This window comes from Schistocerca gregaria, chromosome X (genome assembly GCF_023897955.1).
Source record: "Schistocerca gregaria isolate iqSchGreg1 chromosome X, iqSchGreg1.2, whole genome shotgun sequence".
Classification (NCBI taxonomy): domain Eukaryota; kingdom Metazoa; phylum Arthropoda; class Insecta; order Orthoptera; family Acrididae; genus Schistocerca; species Schistocerca gregaria.
The window spans coordinates 290,745,809-290,768,485 of record NC_064931.1 but is presented as its reverse complement, the minus strand read 5'-3'; the positions used below and the strand labels follow the sequence as shown (position 1 = coordinate 290,768,485).

General features: G+C 37.8%; 1 protein-coding gene across 2 annotated transcripts in view; it reads left to right on the top strand.

Moving 5' to 3' along the window:
- The window catches only part of LOC126299610 (myotubularin-related protein 2), a 160,839-nt gene that overhangs the window by 49,436 nt on the left and 88,726 nt on the right, over positions 1-22,677 (top strand). For both annotated transcript variants that reach the window (XM_049991643.1, XM_049991644.1), the window contains 4 exons: positions 2,100-2,207; positions 11,531-11,683; positions 16,109-16,425; positions 20,393-20,523. In XM_049991643.1, the coding sequence (XP_049847600.1) occupies positions 2,100-2,207; positions 11,531-11,683; positions 16,109-16,425; positions 20,393-20,523 (709 nt within the window). The remainder of the gene's footprint in view (positions 1-2,099; positions 2,208-11,530; positions 11,684-16,108; positions 16,426-20,392; positions 20,524-22,677) is intronic.

The window sequence follows — 22,677 nt, the reverse complement described above, 5'->3', positions numbered from 1 at the left end:
TGCAATAAAGGAATGTGGCTTCCAGGAGATTGACCACACACCCTGTAGTCCAGATCAAGCCTCAAGTGACTAATATCTCTTCTCTAAAAAGAAGAAAGCTCTTAGAAGAAAGAAATACGATGAAGTGAAAGCTGCTGTAATGGGACAGTTTGCCAATAAAGAATCAGATTACATTTTTAAAAGTCATAGAGTTGTTAATTTCATTAATTCACGTGTGTGAAGTGTATTGAAGTAAAGTGTGATTAAATTGAAAAATAGCATCATTATTTTATTTTTACAACTTTAAAAATGTAGTCAGGCCATAAACTCTTGGAACCTACCTCATGTGTGTGGATGTTGTAGGCTCAGAACAAAGTTGCACATATGTGGCACCATCTATAGATCGTTTGTGAAGACACACAAGTTGTCGTCTTGATTGTTAATAAAAATAAGTTATTTGTGTATCAGTGAAAGCAAACACCAATGGTAATTTGAAAGTTATTGGTTCTGCCAGTTGTGAAGTATGTGCTGTAATTTGATTATATTTTTAAAAAGTTTTTTGTATAGAGATCCACCAGAAGTCATGCTGAGTTTATGAACATACAGCAGTGAGTGATGGAAAGGTTAGAAATGATGTTGATTTTAAAAGTGTTGGATAGCTGAGTGGCAGGCCCGTTATTCAGACCAATGAAATTTTGCAGTAAGTGGACCAACAACTATGATATGATCAGTGATTAATGGAGGTGCTCAGGCTGATGTCATTCCTCATGTTAGATGTACCAAAACTAATACAGTTGTCATGGAAAAATTCGGGTACCACAAATTATGTGTAATGTAGATACTAGAAGTACTATAGATTGTTTGCAAAAAAAAAAAAAAAAAAAAAAAAAAAGGAAATTTGTGGTAAGGTCTTATGGGACCAAACTGCTTAGTTCATTGGTCGCTAAGCTTACACACTACTTAGTCTAACTTACACGAAGGACAATACACACACCTATGCCCAAGGGAGGACTCGAACCTCCGATGGGAGAAGCCGCGTGGACCGTGACAAGGCGTGTAAAGCAAAGAATGTCTAATAGAGGAGTGGATCTTGACTGCTGTTGGCAAAATGCAAAATATTTTCTTTACTGCATTGTTATGGATGAAAAGATGTGGATGTCCTACACCAAAGCAGAATCAAAACAACCAATGTAGCAATGCAATTCAGTTCAACTTTGCCAAAGTGGTTAAATTCCCAAGCAGACACACTCATGCAGTGGGGTTGAAGAAGGTAGTGCATGATTACGAAAAGCGCTTAGAAGTGAACAGCAATCATGTGGAACACTGAAGTAGGTTTTTAGGAAACTAAAACCACAAATAAAAAATTTTCAGTAACAAGTATATATTTTGTATGACTCTCACTTTTTGAAAATACCTCATAAGATTTCAAATATTAACTGCATGGCAAAAACTTCTGCATTATATAACACAGGTTTGCATTCTGGTGGTTGAATTTGGATTAATTTGTGTACTCATATCCCTGAGGCTGCCACTACCCCTCACAAAGGACAGAAACTACTTAAAATTTATGAAACGTGAAGGAAAAAATTGTAAGAATTGAGTACACTAAAGAATAGTGGGCTGAAATTGTGCGGGTGCACTTAAACTATTTACAAAAACTGTTTCTCTGATGACAAAAAAAAATTGATAAGAGTCTCTAAATACTAATTGAACTTTGTGCATAAGTTTATTCTCAAGGTTCTTATCTACACAAGGACTAATGAATTTTAGTCTCCCGCCCATTTCCTCCCCTCACCTCATTTGGAGAAACTTTATCATTGGAGCTAGTGGTACTCCAGGTGACAGGAGTAATTTATTGATCTTATCAGTGCAATTTAAGTTTTGTACAAGAGAGTGTAACACAGTGTTAAAGGTTGATGGGATGCTGTGTTAATGGTAAATCAGTTTGACCCTTGTCTGGTCAGGCATACAGAGAACATTCAGAAATTACTGTGTATTTCCTGGATATTATTTTCTTGATAGCATACATGGTCAGAGATTACTAGGTACAGTACCACAGTTATGATCTACTTAAATGTCATTGGTACAATTCTGTTCAATCTGTGTATGTAAAATTACAGGTCAGCCGCATTGAAAAGGTTGGAGGAGCTTCCAGTAGGGGAGAAAATTCCTATGGAATAGAAGTTTTCTGCAAAGATATGAGGAATTTGAGGTTTGCCCACAAACAGGTAAGTTCCAAACAATATTGCACTGGATGACTAAATCATTAATTTTAATGTCTTTTACTTGCCATGATGCTGTTTTCCTCACAATGCTGCTTGTAATAATTTTTGCTTAAACAAAATGTATGCACATAAATTCATAACAAAACTCACACATGTTGTGCCTGGTAGATGGCAAATGTGCATGATGCCTCAGGATTTAGTGGAAGCTTAAGTCTCTCTTTGGCCCACTAAATGTAGGTTTTCCATTGTTTTCCTAAATCAGTTGAGGAAAATGCTAGGATAATCCTTTGTAAACGACATGACCCAATTCCTCACCATGTTTGATACATTTGGGCTTGTGTGCACAGTCTCAATAACTTAATCATTGACTTATACAGTAAGGTTGCTTCCTTTCTTTCTGCCAAAGGATTTAAATTGCTATATTAAATATATTATTTTCAGATATGAGAACATCCAATTTTGAATCCCTTATGTAATCACATTATCATTGGTTTCTGTTAACAGGTTATTTACATTCAAAAAATTTGATTTTTTTCCATTTTAGTAACCCTATAGAAGATAGATTGTTCTGTGGAATAAAGATGGGGACAGTAGCTCGAGTATGCCATTTAATTGATATAAAGATTGTTTACTTATTGAGAAAATTTTCTGTTTCTCAGTTGGTATTGGGAGTTCTTCTCACTTTCATTCATTTATAGAAGTTATAATTGTCTACTTACAGTGTTCATAAATAGAAAATGAGGTAACATCTTTATTTAATGAAATTTTTAAACATATGTTCCAGCAGAGCTGCAATTTATTTATTGTCATGTTATTTTTCCACTTCTAGAAATGTGCATAGCTCATTTTCAAGCAGTACCTGCATGAAATATAAAATCTAACAATTATAAATATACCTTTGTTTATTATGTGGACACTATTCATTTAGGTTTACAAGCTGTTTTGAACATTATATTGCTTTATATAATTTATGCAGTAACTGTCCGATGTAATATTGTTAATCTAGTTTTATGTCAAAGATATAGTTAGGTATAACATTTTATCATCAGTTATGAACAGGCTATTTTTACTGAATGTAAATCATACTACCTCTCTACCATTCCACTCTCGAACAGCGCGCGGGAAAAACGAACACCTAAACCTTTCTGTTTGAGCTCTGATTTCTCTTATTTTATTTTGATGATCATTCCTACCTATGTAGGTTGGCTCAACAAAATATTTTCGCATTCGGGAGAGAAAGTTGGTGATTGAAATTCAGAATTTCTTCGGATTTTCTACCAAATTTCGAGACAATGTTTCGTTGTGGGACCTATTAAAGGCATCTCGCATTGAAATCTGTGCCAAATTTCGTGTTCTTCTGAACTTCGCATGCTTTTTCCGTTGCCTTTGCAACAGTGTTCAGACCTGTTTTGTGTACCACAGGGGATCACTTCCATCTCTTACCAATTTATGAGGTATGAATCTCTCAATTGCTGTTGCTACTATATCTTTGAATTTGACGACTAACTTCAAATGTTCAGAAATATAAAATGGTTTACTCCCCAAAACATATAAACATAGTATCTTTTGGCTAAAATATCAGTGAGTCACAATTGAAATTGGCCAACTTGTACAAATAGGAGAGTGAGCAATTTGTAGGGATATGAAGTGAAACTGACTCACAGTCTGTCATAGGTGAAGCAAATTGCAGTCTGTGGTTCACTGGTACATTGGTAGGATCCTGGGAAAATTCAATCAGTCTAGAAAGGAAATTGCATATAAAACACTTGTTATCCATGTTAGAATATTGCCAAAGTGAGAGAGACCCCATACCAAATAGAACTAAGATGGGAGTGAATGCATTTAAAAAAAAGGGCAGCACAAATGGTCACAGGTTTGTTTGAGCCATATGTGTGTTGAGAAGGTGCTGTCAAACCTGAACTGCCAGACACAGTAAGATAAAATTATTTAAAAACAATCTTGATCTCAGACGATGTAAACTTCTGACCAGTTTCGGCTTTTAATTATGGGCCATCGTTAGAGTTTGCACCATCTGAATGACGGTGATGGTGTCTGACCCCATCATATAGGTGGTCCAAACTCTGATAATGATCCATAATTAAAAGGCTGAAACTGGTCAGAATTTAACATTGGATGTGATGAAGACTGTTTTAAAATAATTTTATGACAATAAAGAGCTCTGTTCTCCAACAATGTTATATAAAAATATGAACAACATTAAGATAGATGACAAGTTCCTGCCAAAGCCCGGTTACAAAATTTCAAGAACTAGTGTTAAGTGAAAAATCCAGAAATACACAGCTCCCTAAATATCAGTCCAATACGTACCCTGAGGACAAGATTATGATACTACAGTATGTGCAAAGATATCAAAGCAGTCATTCATTCTGCGTTCCATGCATGAATGGAACAGAGTGAACCCCTAAGTAGTAGTACAATGGTATGTACCCTCTGCCACACCCACCACAGTTATTTGCGCAGTACAGTGCTACGTACCATCTGGCATGCACTTCAGTGATTTGCAGTAGATGAAGTGGAGGCTAATAAAAATAATGAAGAGAGTACCAACTTGATTGACCCCCCAAACCTATGATAAAAGAACTGAATATATTGCCAAGTGGAGAAATGTGGAATTACAACATGTGAAACTGGGTATATGTTCATTTGCTCAGCCAAAGATTGAACAGAAATCATGGGTGGGGGAGGGGGGGAGAATCATGAAAAATTAACAAACTGTGTGTATCCTTCAAAAACAAAATAGTATCTTTAGGAATAATGTAAAGAAATGCTATTGAAACACACTTTTATTTTGTTTACGAGTATCTGAAGACAGAATTCCTTTTCCTATATGACACATTCTCTCGACACAAAATTTAATTCCTGGAAAAAAAAGTATACTTGGAATACCAGGTACTCTATGGTTAACTGTGCATATAATTTATTTTTATATTTGTGCCTTGTTCTAAGCATAAATACTCTAGTTGTCCTACATGTTGTACATCTGTATAGTATAAAATTAAAGGATCAAGTAAATAAGAAGGTATATGAACTGAAGTATAGTTCTTGCCACATACTCAGTCCCTACACATACACATTCAATTTGCACACATGTAATTCTCATGTGAGAATACATTTTAACATGCAAACTAAGTTAGCAGCAGACTTGGCTTGTGCGGTTTTAGCTAATGCCAGTGCATTTACCATGGATTAATCAGTAGACATTGAAAACCGGGCTTTGTTCACTATTGTTATTGACTTTTAATTTTAATACATGCATGTAAATACTTGGTGATTTTTTTCCAGACTTCTCCACTTTCCTTGTCACTTGTATTTCATTTTTAATTGAACATTCTCTCTCTCTCTCTCTCTCTCTCTCTCTCTCTCTCTCTCTCTCTCTCTCTCTCTGTGTGCGTGTGTGTGTTTGGAGGGGGGAGGGGGTGCATGCATGCGCATTTGTTTTCGTTTGTCTGGTGAGAGAAGTGTGATGCGTGTGACTCCAGTGATATTGGGTAATACTCTTCATATGACTGTCTCTAGATCATAAATTTCATAGTTATTTATGTTCTATTTTTTGTTTCAGTGTCTTCTTTCTCCTGTATGTTTTTTAACATTTAATTTGGTTGAGTCTTGTGGTTTTTGTTTTATTTTAGTTTCCTCCTACTAAACAAACCCTTCCATATCCATTTCCAATTCACATCAGTAAGAAAGTGAGTCCTCTAAAGCTTCGCACCTGGCTGAACCTGCCAATGATTCAAGGAGGTGACTGTGTGGCAAAGAATAGCAAACCACAAGATAGTCCTCCAGCACAGGGGCCTCAGGAAGACAGTGATGGAACAGAATCTTTGGTACTGCTTTGCATTGTTCATAATACTTCATTCTACTAACTGTGCATGATAATTTTTATTTATGTCTTATCAGTGTGATGCATGGTGTGTGTTTGCATGGTGTGTACTTGCATGCTGAGTAAGTGCCACATTAATGCTGTAGTGGTTCCCACCTCACAACTGAGAGAAGTTAGGGCCCTGCATGCTCGTTTGCCTTAGTTCCAAGATTATACAGACTACTTTTACAATTCTTTCCTCATAATGTTCCTTAAATTAGAGAATCATTGTGATTAAGAAGATGTGGCATGTTACATTAGCTCTGAGCTTGCTAATATGTTTTCACTGCTTTGTACATAGATAAGATTGCAGCTGCTGCTATTTGCTGCATTGTGTAGCATTTGATGTGTGGTATTTATAATATGTACAGAGCCAATATAATTGCTGCAATATATGCTATTTTAGGATTCTACAACATATGATGACATTTATCTCTGAAGATAATACATGATTTGTTAAAGTGTTGAAACTATTCTATGTGCTAATGTACATATTTGATTTCTCAAAATTGTTTGCATGGAGTGAATATTATGCTATTTTCTTCACAAATTTCAGAGATCTTCAGTATTACAGGACCAGTACCATTGGTATTCCCTTCTGCTCTGTTTCATGTAATAACCATATTTTGTATGTACTCAGTAGGATTTTATGGAACCTTCACAAAGGTGTTAATAGTTTTAATTTTAATAAATGCTATCCATGTAGGTGGAGATGGTTAAATCAGTAATTATATTTTAGCATACAACACAGGATGAACCAATGATACCACATAGCCCTATGTTGTAATAATCACACTTTTATCATCAGGTTGTCTGTGGTTAAATTAGCAATCAGAAGCAATTGAATTTTTCAAAGTAGCAGTCTTAAATTACATTTATTGGATAAAAGTCATTATTTTACTTCAAAATTTAGAACTGTTCCACTTTTCCATCATATCACAAAACATCTCCTTGGAGTGCCTCCTTTTTATCAGCATTATTTTGTATCAAGTTCACTTGTTGTCACACCAGCTGATTTCTAGTACTATCTAGTGAAGACTAAGTACATGGCATCACATGAATGCAGTGAGTCATCAACTATTATGATGTGATCGAACGTGGAAACACAAAATGGAGATTTTAAAGTAGTACAAGAACTTTTTATCCAGATAACTGACAAGGTGTAAAACTTTACTTCCGCCGTTTTTTCCCCAACATTTGAGGCTTTAATGAAACAAATTGGTTACACATGTATCATTCAAAGTATTGCTGGCCACTACTTTCTCCCATCTTTCGGGCATTGTAAGAATCCTGTGTCAAAAAAATTGTTCATCTTTTGAAGCGATTCACAAATCGCTCCAGTATGTGACTTCTTCTTGAGATCGGAAGTGTTTGTCAGCCAGGCCATGTGCCATTGATCTAAACAGGTGATAGAGGGAGCAATGTCTGGAGAATATGGTAGGTGCGGTATGACTTCCCATTTTAATGTTTCCAAGTATGTTTTGACCTCTTTTTGCAACGTGGGGTCGAGCGTTGTCATGCTGCAAAATCACTTTATTGTGGCTCTTGCTGTAGTGTGGCTGTTTGTCTTTTAATGCTCTGCTTAAATGCATTAATTGCATTCAATAATGAGCATCTGTGACTGTTTCACTTAGTTTTAACACCTCATAGTACATGACGCCAAGCTGGTCTCACCAAATGCAGAGCATGACCTTGGAGCTGTGAATATTCCGTTCGGTTGTCGACATGGAAACATGACGGGGATGTTCCCATGATTTTTAGTGTTTAGGGTTATCATAATGAACCCATTTTTCGTCCCCGGTCACAGTGCAATTCAGAAATCCCGTCAGTTTTTGCCTCTTTAACGACTGTTCACAAACACACAAATGCCATTCAACGTCTCGGTTTCAGCTTGCACGGGAACCAAGTTCCTTCTTTCTGAATCCTGCCCATAGCCTTGAGACATTTTGAAATGGCTAGCTGTCACACTCCCACTAATTGTGCCAATTCTTCTTGAGTTTGCCACAAGCAGTTTCTCCAATTCTGCATCTTATAAAACATTCTCTCTTTCACCACTATGCCGGTCTGCGACGTTAAAATCACCAGTCTTTAAGTGTTGAAACCACTCACGACACGTTCTTTCACTAATAGCATCCTTACCATATGTACTTGAGAGCATTCGATGAGACTCGGCCACTGTTTCCTTCATATTGAAACAAAACAGTAACACCTCCTGCAAATGACGAGAATTAGGCTCGTAAACTGACATTTTCGATCAAGAACAACTTTATGATGCAGACACAAATCGACTAATGTGTGATTGAGGTTATGTTGAACAAGGTCCAATGTAACTGCCCGACGTCTGTGATCAGTTTCTTTCGACCACTACTTACTGTTGTCGCCACCTATTGGCAAACGGCGGAAGCAAAGTAGTACACTTTGTATTTTATGTCTACTGCTGTGACAAATTCAAATACATTTGAGTGGTGGTGCAACCACAGACATCCAGATGATGCGAATGTGGACATTACTTTACTGTTTGTTTATTGCTAAATAAATATAACAACATAAAGAATAATAGATAATGTAAGCAGTAAAGGTAACAATGCTTTCTTTTGGAAGAGATATTGTTTAGAATGAAGTGGAGTGGGAGGAAGGATGTAGGGTGCAGAAGGAAGGGTGACGAGGAGTGACTGATGGCGGTGATGAAGGGACAGCTGGCACATTGGCACTCATGAGCTCATATTGGCCATGGGCAGGGGGAGGTATGTGCAACGTACAGTGATGCTAAGAGGTAGATTGAGAAGGATGATGGATCAGAGGAGAAGACGACTATGGATAGGAGGGTGAGAGTGCAAGATGAGTGGAGCTAGGGTAATGGGGGTATATCATCAGTTTAAGAGGTGACACTACTTTGATAGAATGGGATATACCTGTGATAGGACTCGAGTAGGATGCATTGGATCAGTATATAGTACAAGTCTTTCACCTACGTCTTCCACAGAGGTCTGACTCATCGAGTAAGGGGTTGGGGGAGTAGGTGTGGTTTAGGAATGGGCTTGGATATTGTGTAGATTATGTTGATGGTGAAATACCACATTCTGAGAAGTGTGAAGGATTTTAGGTACGGCTTTTCTCATTTTCATGCCCAATACTAGGTAGTCAAAGTCCTGACGAAGAATATTGTTAAGTTGTTCCAGTCTGGGGTGATATTGGGTGACTAGGACATTGCTCTCTTGCAACTGATTCATGGGGAGAATTAGTAGCATGAGTGGATATGGCATGGGAAATCTGTCTGTGGATTAAGTTCAGTGTGTAATATCTGTCTATGAAGGTTGTAGTAAGACTTTCAGCATACTGGCCAAAGGATTGCTCGTGGACTGCAGTTGCACCATCCACGAGTAGCAAGACTATACGGGAGATACTTTTTAGTGTGGAAGGCATGCGGGTACTGTTAATGATTGAGTCTGAGAGTGACAGATGTTTATACGGAGCCATTGAACAGATAGTGGTCAATGTCCAGGGAGGTTGCCCAAACTGTTCAGTGAGTTATTTATTACCTTTACTGCTTCCATTACTTGTATTCCACCAAGGTCTTTAAATTACCTTAAAAAATAAATAGGTATTCCACTTATGTGTGTGTCGTCATACCGATAAGGTGTCGTCATCCTCCTTGGAAGTTAAGAAAAAATTTGCAGCAAATTTGAAATTGCATCCAATCCACTTTTTTTTTTTACTGTTACCATGTTAATTAAATTATGCTGATTTCCATCCAAAGAGAATAGACGACATTGTGACAAACCCACAATAGCACATATTTTGCAGTATTTGCTAAATATTAACAAAAATATTTTGATCTCTCTCTCTCTCTCTCTCTCTCTCTCTCTCTCTCTCCTCTCTCCTCTCTCCTCTCTCTCTCTTCTTTTTTCTAAACAGTTAATTGTTAGCTCTCAGCCTCTGCCAGTTTCCAGACACATTGTATCATTTAAATATTATCATGTAAATCACGTACTCTCAGTTTGAGTGGTAAAATCAAACTAAACATTATTTTTTTGTGAGGTTGTGTGACTTGCTACAAAATTGCTATTTTGTGAGACTTACTGTAAAATCACTTGGAAAATGTCAGAATTGACAGTTAGCTGTTGCAAATGCCTCTTTACATCCTACAGATTAACACTGGGTCAAAGACAGAATGAGAGCTTATCCTTCCCATAAGAATTCCTCAACATAAGACAAATTTTCCATGGATAAATACTGTGTTGGTGTCATCAGCACTTACTAGCGTGCTGTAAAAGTGACCGCAAGTCCAACCATCTGATTCCTCAGATCACGTACTGTGTCAATGTGGCAAGTGTGGCATCCTCAACATTATGAGGTTTCACCCATTCCATTTGGTTCATCAATACACACATGTGGTACTTTTGTGAAGTTGGGTTGAGATTCACTGCTGACAGTAATGTGATGCCTCTTTTCTAAGCAATAGCAGTCAGTGCATGGAATAGCTTACCCAAAGACAGGGCGTTGCCATTTGCGAGTAAGTGATGTAACGTGACACACATTATATGGAACATGAAAGTTGTGTTCAAGTGGCAGGTGAAGAATTAATGGGGTTTTGTTCATAGATTGTGGGAACCCTTTGTGGGTGGTGACCATCTTTGTCATGTGGCTGGAGAAGAGGATTGACTTGCAGGTGTATGTTGAGGCATCTTCAGATACTGGTACTGTGTCTAAGTGCAATTAATTTAATGTTTGAGGAAATACTGGGAATCTCCCATAGAGGCACTAATCTTTCGTAATCCTCAACGCCATCATGTTTGTTGTGACAGTTCCAGTACTCTTGACTGAATGCATCTTTGTGAAATTGCTATTCTTTCTGGGTTCATAATTTTTTTGTCAGTTACTTAATTTGGGATCCCCTACTATCTGCAGAGTTTTCAATCTGAAGTGTTTGAGGTATCTTGCACATTGAAACTGAGTTTTATTTTACCTAAATACATAAAACTGTTATCCGTGATATGAAGTTTATGCTTGTGGCATTTTAGAAATTTTGCTTGCCACTGACTTCAAAAGACATTGAAACACTTCCCATTTTATTTAAGTTTTAATTTTCCCTTTAAACCGTATTTTAGTATCTGTGTCTACATTGACAAAAATGACTGTGCTCAAAGGGCTCGTAACAAACCACATTTTTACCTCAGGTTTTGCATTTTGTAATTGTCTTTTTGAGTGTGCTGTGTGCTATGAAAATGAGAAGTGTTCAGACTGCTGAATATCTTTCATAATTTTTGCAGGAAAAATTGTGAATTACATGGTGAATTCTGTTTTGTTTTTTTTTTTTTTTCTTTCAGTGGACATCATTTCTGAAATGCTGGTTGTTCTTCATTTGTGGAATTAATATCATAACTTTTCACATTTTTGATCACATAAATACTAAGTTGTTGTTCTCACTGATGTACTGTTTTGACAGGAAAACCATTCAAGAAGAAATGTTTTTGAAAAATTGCAACATTATGCATTTCCATTATCACACAAGTTGCCACTTTTTGCATTTGAGTATTCAGAAACTTTTACAGAGAATGGATGGGCTGTACATGAACCAATAGCCGAGCTGAAACGCCTGGTAAGAAATGAGAAATATTCTTCACCATTCTATTGACTACTTTAGTTAGTAAGAGTTGTAAAAAATAACTGACTGAAATGACTGGGTATGAGTGCATAGTTTCGTAATAGCATTCTCACAATTTGAGAGTCCACTCTTGCAATTTATTTAGTTTTGAAAATTCTGTTCTTTAATTTGTCTCATAATGTGTTGGCCATGAAAGGTTGATAGTTCTTCGTAGCACGTTGGTTAAGGCTCAGGTCCCTTTTGTGGAGGAAAAGGGTTCAAAACTCCACATAGTGATCAATCAGATTTTGGTTTTCAGTGATTTCTGTAAATCAATTACAAAAAAAAAAAAAGGATGGTGTCTTTTAAAAGAACTCTGCTGATTTTGTATACATTACAATTATTATCTCTGTGTTAAATTTTAAATAAGTTGAAACCCTTAAACTGTAATGTTTGCAAAATTATTCTCAATATAAATCAGTTGACAAGGTTATAGTGGTGGCCATGTTTTGGTGCAGCTTGCTAAATAAAATTTATTAATAAATTGTCCTTAGTCTTTAGGCTCTGTGTCTTTCCATATGTAAAACATGATGGTGTCCATGTTCTAGAAAAATCACAACTGTGTTTGCCTTCACCCAAATGTGGTTCACCACAGTCATGACATCCTCTGTGGGCATTTGTACTTTCAGAGGAAATGAACACTGCTGGAAAATTTTGTGAATTTGGAATCTGAGAACTACGTTATTGCTACTGTTCACATTATGTTTGGTCCATCTTTAATGATCTAGATGTCAACAGGACATTAAACTCTATTCTTCCTTCAATATGTTTGCATGTTGTGCCCTGCAAGGGGACCTTATGTATTCTCCGACTTAGATTTTCTTCCTAATCTTAGTATTTGAAGGCCAATGTCCAGAGATCCGTTTCCTAAAGCAGTTTGATGCACTTTGAAACACACCCAAAAAATTGACTGAAGATTTCTGAGTGCTGTTAAGTATACAAAATTTATGGCTTTAAACAGTGTTGCCCCTAGCTGAGTGTGTGGAGTTCTAACTTCATAATCAAGAAATTGCTGCTTTTATTCTTACTTGAAGCAACTTCTTTTTAAACTTACTTTAATTTCTTATTTTAATCAAATTGAAAAGTAAATTAACAACTTTTGAATAATGATTTTGTAATAAAAATAAAATTATTTAGTTATAATACTATTCTCATGAAAATATATTTGTAATAAATTAAAATTTGATACAAATTGTAAAATGCCCTTGATTTTAATGAAAAGATGTAGTATATTAGTAATAGTGATAAATCATGTTATCACTTATGTTTTAATTTATATTCGTATCCCATTCATTCCAATTTATGAGTTAGGTTTATTGAACATCAATTCTTTTACTGCAATCTATTTTTTAGCAAAAGATTGCCAAAGGAAGCAGGGCGGAAATCTCGGTTCCAAGAGAACAGATGATAGTCAAAATCCTCATTTATTCCGTTAACTTTTGGAATGGTGTAACTTAGGTGCAGTAAAGTTATTACTGCTTATAAATGCATTAAATAAGAGTAATTATCATGTCAGTCACACAAGCTATTGGTGAACATGATCCCTCAAGAACAGGCAGTACAAATATATTCAGAAATTGTGTTTAAAAATACCATTACTCATTAGAAGCAGTTTCTTGCACAAGACAGCCTGATCACAGAAGAATCTTCTCTGACAATTACTGAGGAGTCAATGCTAAAATCAGATGATTTTCATCAGCATAATTTACAAAATTTGCTAGAAAAAATTGTAATTGATAAAGAATTGATTGTTAGTGATGAAGTTGAAAACCCTTTCAGAGAAGCTCAACAAGAGATTTCTGATTGTGAACCAGAGCAAAAAATATTTAAAAGAAAGTATAACATTTCAATTGATTGTAAAATAAGAATTTTTTAATAAAAGCTAGGAATGTTTTCTTCCTTTGTGTGTGTGTGTGTGTGTGTGTGTGTGTGTGTGTGTGTGTGTGTCGACAACTCAGTGCTTCTGTTTTTCGGTGAGTAGTCTCCTTTGATCCAAAAGTATTTACATTCTACAAGAACTTCACTACAGAACTTTTAATATTGCAAGATCTCAACTGAAATGGAGTTTGAAATAAAATAGAAAGTTTTGTGCTGCTTAAGAATGCATGTAGTGTTTCAAACAGTGCTACATTACCTAGTGTTGTTTTTGTCATCGAGGGGACATTTTCCCTGTGGAATTTTCTTGTTGTCAGCAACTTGTCCCGATAATTACTGACACATAATTTGGAGAACCATATGTATTGCCATTAGTGTGGTGATTGTGTGCTATAACAGGAGTTTGTATGTTCACTTTCTAGTCCTCTTGGAAATTCTGAATACCTTATTTTAAAGATCGTATAGTGAATGCTTCTATGACAATATGTCTTAGCTGCTTGCGAGTCATGCAGGTGGTATGGTTGTGATACATAATACTTTACCATTTCTAATGTTTTGTCCAGATCTCTGTTGGATATTCTCAGAGGTACTCTTTGTTCTGCTGACTGACAGGTCAGGCGTCACAAAGTGACAAAATACTTTGGAAAAGAGCATAGTCGAAGTTTACATGTGTTTGGCAGAGAGAATCCTTCTCGGAGATAAACCTTAACTACTGATTGTTATCTGCCAAAGATAAAACTTATATATCGATTCTGTGGAGCAACTGCCCATATATCACCAAGTTTCATGGCTTCTTATTAAAATTAACCCCATATTTATAAATTTTGATGGCTGCTCTACATAACTGAATAGTAGTTTGTCATTGTAGATAAATTTTTGCTTTCAGAAAACTTCACGTTTTCCCAGTTGGGAGTATGCTACACTACAGATGTTGTTGTCTGCCCCCCCCCCCCCCCCCCCCCCCCTCTATTTGCCAAAGACTTTTATGTTCCTCCAGCTGGGTGTTCTCTTTACATTGTGGCTCCGCTGTAGATTTTTATCACATGTACATAGAGTTTCTGTACCTCACATGCCAACAGAGGAGGGTTTTTATCCTTTCCTGATCAGAGTATTTGAAACTTTTTTTTTGTTGGCCCAAATTTCAGTCTGGTATAAGGTTCCTCTAAAATCTTTCTGATGTGATTAGTTACTTCTATAATAAAAGGGAGAGAAACTATGTTCTAGATTAACTGATGTACAGGTGTACTTGCTTTTCTCATTTTATCTTTCTGCACTGGCTGTTCTTTATTTTGTATGTTTTATTTGTTCTGTTGATTATTTGTATTGCCTTACTCATACACTGAAGTGACAAAGGTCATATGATACTTCCAAATACTGTGTTGGACCTCCTTTTGCCCAGCATAGTGTAGCAATTGGACGTGGAGTGGACTCAACAAGTCGCCATGAGTACCCTGCAGAAATATTGAGCCATGCTACCTCTATAGCTGTCCATGGTTGTGAAGGTGTTGCCAGTGCAGGATTTTGTGCACAAGCTGACCTCTTGATTACTGTATGTCTGATAATTGTGGCCCAGTGACATGGCCCATTGTCATCCATAAAAATTCCATCATTGTTTGGGAACATGAAGTCCATGAATTGCTGCAAATAGTCTCCAAGCAGCAGAACATAACTATTTCCTGTCAGTGATTGGTGCAGTTGGTCCAGAGGACCCAGTCCATTCTGTGTAAACACAGCCCACATCATTATGGAGCCACCAAGAGCATGCACAGTGCCTTGTTGATGACTTGGGTCCGTGACTACATTGAATCTGTGTCAGACTCAAACCCTACTATCAGCTCTTACAAACTGAAATCACTACTCATTTGACCAAGCCACAGTTTTCCACTTGTCAAGGGTCCAACTGATGTGGTCACAAGACCAGAAGGGGCACTGTAGGCGATGTTGTGTTGTCTGTCCCACATTGATTTCTGTAGTTATTTCACACAGTGTTGCTTGCCTGTTAGCAGTGGCAACTGTATGCAAACACCTCTGCTCTGTCATTAAGTGGAGGCCGTGGGCCAATGTGTTGTCTGTGGTGAGAGGTAATGCCTGAAATTTGGTAATCTTGGCACACCCTTGGCACTGTGGCTCTCAGAATATTCTATTCCATATTTTTTCCCGAAATGGAATGTCAAAGTATCTAGCTCTAACTACCATTCTGGGTTCAAAGTCTGTTAATTCCTGTTGTGTGACCATCGTCATGTCAGACACCTGCGCCAGAGCGCTGCCCCCTTTATACCTTGTGTTCACAACACTATCACCATCTATACACTTGCATTGCAATCCCATGACTTCTGCCATCTCAGTGTATTTCCCATTCCCAAAGAATACACAAGAATTTGAGACCTGTAACAGAAGGAAAACAAGACACAAGGTAGCATTTAACAATAAAATAACCTATTGCATGGAGTTTGTGATAAGTACTAGCTTTATTTTGTGGTTTTTCTTTTGCCTTCTATTTTTCAGTCAGTCCCTAATGACACTTGGAAAATCTGCAAGCTTAATGAGAACTACGAGATATGTGATAGTTACCCAGCAGTGTGGGCCGTTCCTGCACAAGCTACAGACGATGACTTGAGAGCTGTGGCCGCATTTCGAAGCAGAGGGCGTGTGCCAGTACTGTCGTGGATACATCCAGAGAGCCAAGCCACCATAACACGATGCTCTCAGCCATTGGTGGGTGTCGGTGGTAAACGTTCACGTGAAGATGAGCGTTACATTCAGCTTATTATGGATGCAAATGCTCAATCACACAAACTGTTCATTATGGATGCAAGACCAAGGTTTGTATGCAATTATTAATTATTATTTTCTGTATTTGTCTAACAGATGTTCTGCTAAAATGTTTTGTTCTTGTCACACATAAGTGCTGCACTATTGTAAAAACTGTAAATCTTTTCTATGTTTATTCAGTTCTTAAAAGAAATATTTTTAACGTATGGTTGGTACTAGACTGGTAAAAGTGTTTCATTCCAGGAAAGACGAGAAGGGGAATTTTGACTCCTGCATAAAAATTGCACTGATGTTGTTAAATTTTATTTGTTTTGATTTGGCTAGCAATATTACATAAAACTATGGATATTTTTGTTTGTTGATACATAAACTTTTATTAACCATTCAGCACTACCCAGTCCAGTGTTAATCTCTTCTAAGACACCCTGTAACATTCCTGTTATTGTAACACCCTGTAAGATCTAGAAGATAGTGCAACATTTTGTTTTTCACCAGGACTTGCAGATGGATGAGGAACTAAGCAAAAGCTTGGAGAAGTGAAGAGTCCATTTCGTATATCATATAAAATGTGTGATTAAAAACTTACTGGAATTTTTTAAAAAATCTTTATTTATTCATCATCAACAACAACAATTACTTTGTCCCACTCAACTTGCTCCAGTGGGCTGATAATTTTGACAGGGTCTTCTGCAGCATATTCTAGAAGTTCTCTTTTTCAGGCCACTTTGACATTTTTTCACGACAAAGGTCATGGAACCCTTAGTTGCTCTTTTTGTGACTCATGCTGGATACAGTTTTGCTTCAAAGTAATCACTCTTAGATACACCACAATACACTTGTGCCAGCGGTTTTTCCAATCTTGGAAGCACTTCAAAAACTCGCTTTTCATTATATTGTTAAGCTCCTTCAGTGATTCTGTTTTTATCATATCAGTGGTGGCACAAAGATGTCTTTTTGTTGTTCTTTTCAGCTTCGGAAATAGAAAGAAGCCAAAGGGCCAAGGTCCAGCAAATATGTTGGCTGAGGCAACATAAAGATTTATTTATTTATTATTATTATTTTTATCCCCCCCCCCCCTCCCCCCCCTGAGAGAGAGGAAAAGAAAAACATCATTGAGATCTGAGCAGCTGTGATGTGATGAAATTTCCACTAATGGTTCACCACACTTCTGGTAGTTTTCTTTAGATTGCTTCAGCCATTTGGTGCATAACTTCCAGTTAGTATTCCTTATTGACTGTCCAGCTGTCAGATAGAAACTCATCGTGCACCATTCCATTATGGAGAAGAAAATGGTGAGAAGAACCTTCACATGCGATCGAACTTGTCTCCTTTCTCTTTTTTTTTTTTTTTTTTTTTTTTTTTTTTTTTTTTTTTTTTTTTTTTTTTGGGGGGGGGGGGGGAATTGGCTCTTCAAGCAGTTTCCTTTAGAATGAGTAGGCCTTGTTTAGGTGTAGTACCTGTATACATGTTTCACCACCTGTTATAACCTTCTTTACAAGTTCTGGATAATTGTTGAGTTAATTCAGAAATTCATGAGTAACGTCTAAGCAACAATGTTTTTGGTTGAAATTCAAAAATTTCAGAAAAAAATTTGCTGTTAAATTTCATGCCTAAAAGTCCAAAAAAATTGCTGAGTGCGAACCAAAGGATATGCCGACACCATCAGCAAATTCTTTAATGGTGATACCGCAATTTTTCAGAACCATTTTCTTTACTTCTTTTACATTATTGTCAATAAGTGATGTGCTAGGACATCCAGGGTTGTTGTCACCTTCAATGCCTTCTTGACCCTATTTGAAATGTTTATACCACTCATAAACTATACCACCCATAAACTCTTGTCTTGTCTTGTCTTGTCTTGTAGTAGTTTCAACAGAACCCAGAATCAACATTTTGAATGAGGTGCAGCACTTCAATCCATTTCTCAAGTAAAATTTAATTGAATTTCTTTGATCCTTTTTTTTTAAAACTAAAAATCTGCCGAGCACTCAAAAAACAGCCTTTTTGGCTGTCAACAGTAAACTACATATTCACTACACTGAAAATGCAAACCTACACCAGGAACATGTGTATCAACAAGATAAAAAAATATTTAAAATTGGATTTATGAAGCCCACAAAGTTGAAAAATTCCTGTTACTTTTTGATCACACCTCCAATGCAGTGCTTTAAATGCCAACACTATAGACATGTCTATCACATTGTACAGGTATGAACAACCCAACTTGTGAAGACTGTGGTTGGCCACATCATGGAAACCACCCCCAGTCCCACCCCGATCTCCAAAGTGTGCTACCTGTGTTAAAAGTCTAGAACCACCTAGAAAAAGTACATCCCATCCCAGTGGTATCAAAGTTTGCTCCTACTGTGGTGAGGTTGTCAGCAGTACCTTAAGCACTTATTCCCTCAACATTGAACTCATGATTGTCAAACAAGTACATTAGCCTGTGTGGGGAATAGTCCATCCCCTCTTGTGGTTCCTATGGCATCATCTTCAGGGGCCTCAACTCCCCTTACCCAAGCAGAAAAGCTGCATACTTCTCTGAGGAACACATCAAGTCTTGGTCTTCAATTGTATTGAGCTGTAAAGTGTTTTTATTCACAATGTAGGAATATTGTCATCATCCTGATTCTTATAAACCAGACAAAAACACATTGTGTGTAGACAGCTAGTAACTGATAAGCCTTACCAATGTGTTCTGCAAACTGCTTTAAACTGTGATATCCTGACTATTATGTTGAGTTTATTGGAAACAATTATCCGACAGTCTTTTTCTAAACACCAATATCTCATGGCAGTCTTTTTTTTTTACCTACACATTGCATTCGACATAGTTTGTTGAAATCACATTTCTTTACCCTCCATGACTGGGGCTTTCAAGGCTCCTCACTGATTTTTACTTGACGGTTTTCAACCCCCCAGCCATTTCAGGTTAGAGTTTGTATATCGCTCAGCTCCACACAGGTCCAAGAGAACTCTGTCCATCAGGGCTCCATGCTAAGTTTTCCACACTTCCTTATCCACATCAACAGGCTAGTGGCCTCCATCAGACCATTGCCTCTTGGATAATGATAGTTCTATTTTTTGTGAAGTCAGGTGATGTGATACTGTCTTCATAACATCTCGATACCACAGTTAACAATTTACTTTTGATGTTGTCACTGTTGTCTTCGTAAGAGCTTTGTAGGATGTCATCTATACCTATTACTTTGATTTGGGGGGGGGGGGGGGGGGAGATTTGGCTTGGTATTGGTATTGGTGTCCTGCCATACACTTTAAGAGATTTAAGAATATCATGAAAAACTGAAATCTGGATGGGGACTGACCTGATGTCCTGGCAAGTATGAGTCCAATGTCATACTACTGCACCACTTTACATGGTGATGATTTAAAACGCTATGTAAAAGACTGTTCTACAGGATCAAATTAACGTGTTACTGAAATTATTCCAAAAATGTATTTTAATAACAAAAACAAAATCTTGTTAATGGAAATACCGTCTATGTGCTAAAATGAAAACTTTTCACCTTAAACATGTATGCTTATAAGAGCAAATCCAAAAGGTATAAAAATAGGCTAGTGTATCCTGGGCTATTTCTCTGTGAGAAAGTGAACTTTTTAGCTATTGGTACACAATTTGCTTTATCCATCATCCTTACAAGTTATAAACTACAGAAGTTGCAAGCACTGTGATTGCTCTTCACTTTTGAGTCATGTACATGCTACTGTCTTGCGTCTTATGCTAGTGACTTTTTTTTTAATAAGCATTATTGATTTTATTATGGTTGTTGTATTAAGTCTTAAAACAATACAAATAAAATTAATTATTTTTAGTGTGTATTTGGAAACTAAATATTGTATGTCTGCAAGACATAGGCCATGGCCAATTTTTCATCGCTTGTGATCCAACATCCAGTACGGCAGTAATTGTATATTGCTTATAGGTTTTGTAATATATCTGATAGTACGTTAGTTTTTGTTTCCCTCATGTTTGATGTTCTGTCTGTCCTTTTATAGTGCTAATGCAATTGCCAACAAGGCTAAAGGTGGTGGCTACGAATCTGAAGATGCATATCAAAATGCGGAATTAGTATTTCTGGATATTCACAATATCCACGTTATGAGAGAATCTCTTCGTAAACTTAAAGGTAAGGCGTCTTCTCAGATTTCATATTTACCAGAATACTATTTAATATGGCAGGCCGTTGTAGCACTAGTACTTCATAGTAGTTTCACTTTACAGGTGAGCTAGAAAAATTCTTAACATGGATGTTTCAGAAAGAGAATTCAGTGTATACCTGATCAAGTAGTGAATTTTGAAGTATTAACTGTGGACTTCATTTTGGTAAGCTGATCGGTTGGTCAAACCTTTGTCAGAAAAAGTTTCAGAATTCAACAGATCTTCCACTTTGTCTCTGTTCAATGGCTGAATTAAAACAGCAATGTAAATTACTCCACATTGCTTGATTAATTTAGGAACCTGACACCATATTTCTTGTTAATATATACAGTTGTTCAGTGGCCAGTAGCAGTGTACTATTTGTTCTGATTATTCTTCATGTGATGGTCCTCTGTACGGTTTGACTTCCATTTTTCAAAATTTTCCCGAGGAGTGAGCCAATTGGAGAAGGGTGCCTTACATGGTGCGTCATGTCCATCATGCATTGAGATCTTTAGCCCACTTTCTCGTCATCGCATTGCAGTCCCACCCATTCTCCATCTCTTGGGTGAGGACACCTTCCTGGATGCGTTTTCCACCATGCCTATGCAGTGTCACTTTCTGTGCCAACGATAACCATGTACTTCTTTGCACCTCATATTCAGCATGGTAGCCAGTCCGTTGTGGTGGGGCAGCCATGTACCCTGTTGGTTGTAGCCTCCTGACAACACAGGGATCGCTCTGCTGATGCCTGCACCGTTAACTCCCCAAGAATGCCAAGGAGTAGGTGCCCATCACCCTGGCGTATCGGGACTCCCGGCAGTGGCCATCCTCCCAGGTGGCCTTTGCTGCAGCTGGGTGGCACCTGTGAGAAGGGCCCCTGGTCAGAGTGGGTGACATCAGGGCAGATGACACGCCATGAAGCATAGTACATCATCTCTTGCTGGTGGTCCACCGCCAGCAGTCTCTAAGCTGGCAAAGTCTAACTTCAATGCCAAGAAATATGACCACAAGTCATTCCCCTCCCTGGCCACACCATGGGAGGAACACTAGGCTAAGGATGGCACTGAAGCTTATTTGCCCCAGTACCTCGTGTGTACAAGAGTTGATGGGAATCTTTCATGTCCATGAAGCCTCATTTTTTTGTGGAGTATTTGGAGGACAAATATGAAGTCTTCACGGGTTGTCAGAAGAGTAGCATCATCGTCTCGTAGCAACGTTCTGATGGAATGCGTCTACATCATCTTCAGGTGAAGATCACTAAGACACATCCATTGAAACGTTGCTGTGAGACGACGATGCTACTCGGCTGACAAACTGTAAATACTTCATATATGAAATTTTCCAAGAAAACCTGCACTCACATTTGGAGGTCAAGTATGGGGAGGTGGAGGGCTTGTCCAAAATGCGCTCTGGGTCAATTTAGATGAAAACAGCATCCTCTGCCCAGTCACGGGCATTACTCGCTTGTGAAAGTTGGGGGATGTTTCTGTTACCATCACACCTTCTAAGCGATAAATATGGTCCAGGGTATTATACTCCACAGGGAGCTTCTTTCGCAGTCTCACGATGAGCCACATGCCAGTTTAGAGCGACGCCGCATACCGTCAGGTGGCTTGCAGAGTATGGATGTAGATGTAGATGTAGATGTAGATGTAGAGGTGTTCATTTTGTCACTTTCAAGTGACACCTTACTCGAAAAGGTCAAGATGATGGTCTACCACTGTGACGTCAAGCCATATATCCCTCCCCCGATGTGGTGCTGTAAGTGCTGGAATTTCAGCCATATGTCTTACTGTTGTACGGTCACATGTCGAGATTGTGGACGTCCATCACATCCCAGTACTCAGTGTGCCCTGCCTCCCATCTGTGTCAACTGCGGAGAGCATCATTCACCTTGCTCCCCAGACTGCAGCATTTTACAGAAAGAGAGGAAAATCGTGGAATATGAGACCCTGGACAGACCTACCTACACTGAGGCTAAGAGGAACTTTGAGCGCCTACATTCTGTGCCTATGACCTCCTGAAATGCCGCCACTATGATAACAGTTGTTGCCCCCATCAGTTCCTCGAATTTCTTTCACGTCTCAGAACTGGGAGACAACGCCTCCTTGATGGGGGGGCACTTCTTCCCCTGTTGCTC